Below are 1,165 nucleotides of genomic sequence, written 5' to 3' on the forward strand. Positions count from 1 at the left end.
CCCGAGCAGGTCCATGCCCCACATGGCGAAAGGTAGGGGCCCTGCCATCGCGGTATATGGTGTGGCCGGTTGACGGGGGGTGGTTGCGTATCTCTGGCACGGGCTGCATTTCTTGACGAACTCCTTGGCTCCGTGGACCACGTAGTGGGCGGCTCTTGCGGTTAGGCGTCGGGCTTCCAGCTTGTCTTCGGGTAGTATCCCATCTTTCAGGTATCGCATGATGGGATCCATCCAGTTTGGTCCTGGCGGAATTTCCAAGACTTGTACCTCATCGATGCTGGGGTGGGACAGTATCTCTGTGAGCACGCTACCGAAGTCATGGGTTTTCTCGGAGGCCATTTTTGACAATGCATCTGCTCGGTTGTTCATGTCTCGCGGTACTTGGAGGATCTCGACTTCCCCCATTCTCTACAGCTTTTCTTTTACCTTCTGAAGGTATCGCTTCATCCTGGGGCCCTTGGCCTCGTATGTCCCGTTTACTTGATTGACGACGAGCTGGGAATCGCTATAGACTTTTAATTTTCCTGCGCCGAGCTCCGTGGCTAGGCTTAGCCCTGCTAGTAAGGCCTCGTATTCAGCCTCATTGTTGGAGGCTTTGAAATATAGCCGGAGGGCATATTCTAGTGTGAATCCTTCGGGGCCGTGGAGGACCACTCCCGCCCCGTGCCCCGTTTTACCTACAGAGCCATCAACGTGCAGGGTCCAGTGAATCTCGCCGCTCTGTTCCACCGAGCCTGGCCTCATGTCTTCACGAGCCGTCTGTTTGGTGGGGACCCTGTCATTTTCCATTATTGCTAGTTCCGTGGCAAGGGCTGTAGATTCCACTATAAAGTCGGCGAGGGCCTGGGATTTAATGACCGGCCTCGGTCGGACCTGTATGTCGAATTCTCCCAACTCGACGGCCCAGCTTACCATCCTGCTCGAGGTCTCCGGTTTTTGGAGAATTCTCCTCAGGGGTTGGTCAGTTAGAAGCACCATGGGATGGGCCTAGAAGTAGGGGCAGAGTTTCCGGGCAGCGTTGACGACTGCGAGGGCGAATTTCTCTATGTTTAAGTACCGGACCTCCGCACTGTGGAGAGTCTTGCTCACATAGTACACCGGGTATTCCTTCTTGTCGCTTTGTTTGGCCAATACCGCACTTACCGCCGTAGGGCTGATGGCCAGA

The 1,165-nt window shown here is 55.0% G+C and overlaps 1 protein-coding gene across 1 annotated transcript; it reads right to left on the reverse strand.

Moving 5' to 3' along the window:
* Positions 1-408: 408 nt before the first annotated feature.
* On the reverse strand, positions 409-789 carry LOC143861468 (uncharacterized). Its single transcript, XM_077372396.1, has one exon. The coding sequence runs from the start codon at positions 787-789 to the stop codon at positions 409-411; it is 381 nt and encodes a 126-aa protein (XP_077228511.1).
* Between the last annotated feature and the right edge of the window lie 376 nt (positions 790-1,165).

This window comes from Tasmannia lanceolata, unplaced genomic scaffold, assembly GCF_043159265.1.
Source record: "Tasmannia lanceolata isolate RefF3 unplaced genomic scaffold, GAP_Taslan_0.1 ptg000037l, whole genome shotgun sequence".
NCBI classification, from domain to species: domain Eukaryota; kingdom Viridiplantae; phylum Streptophyta; class Magnoliopsida; order Canellales; family Winteraceae; genus Tasmannia; species Tasmannia lanceolata.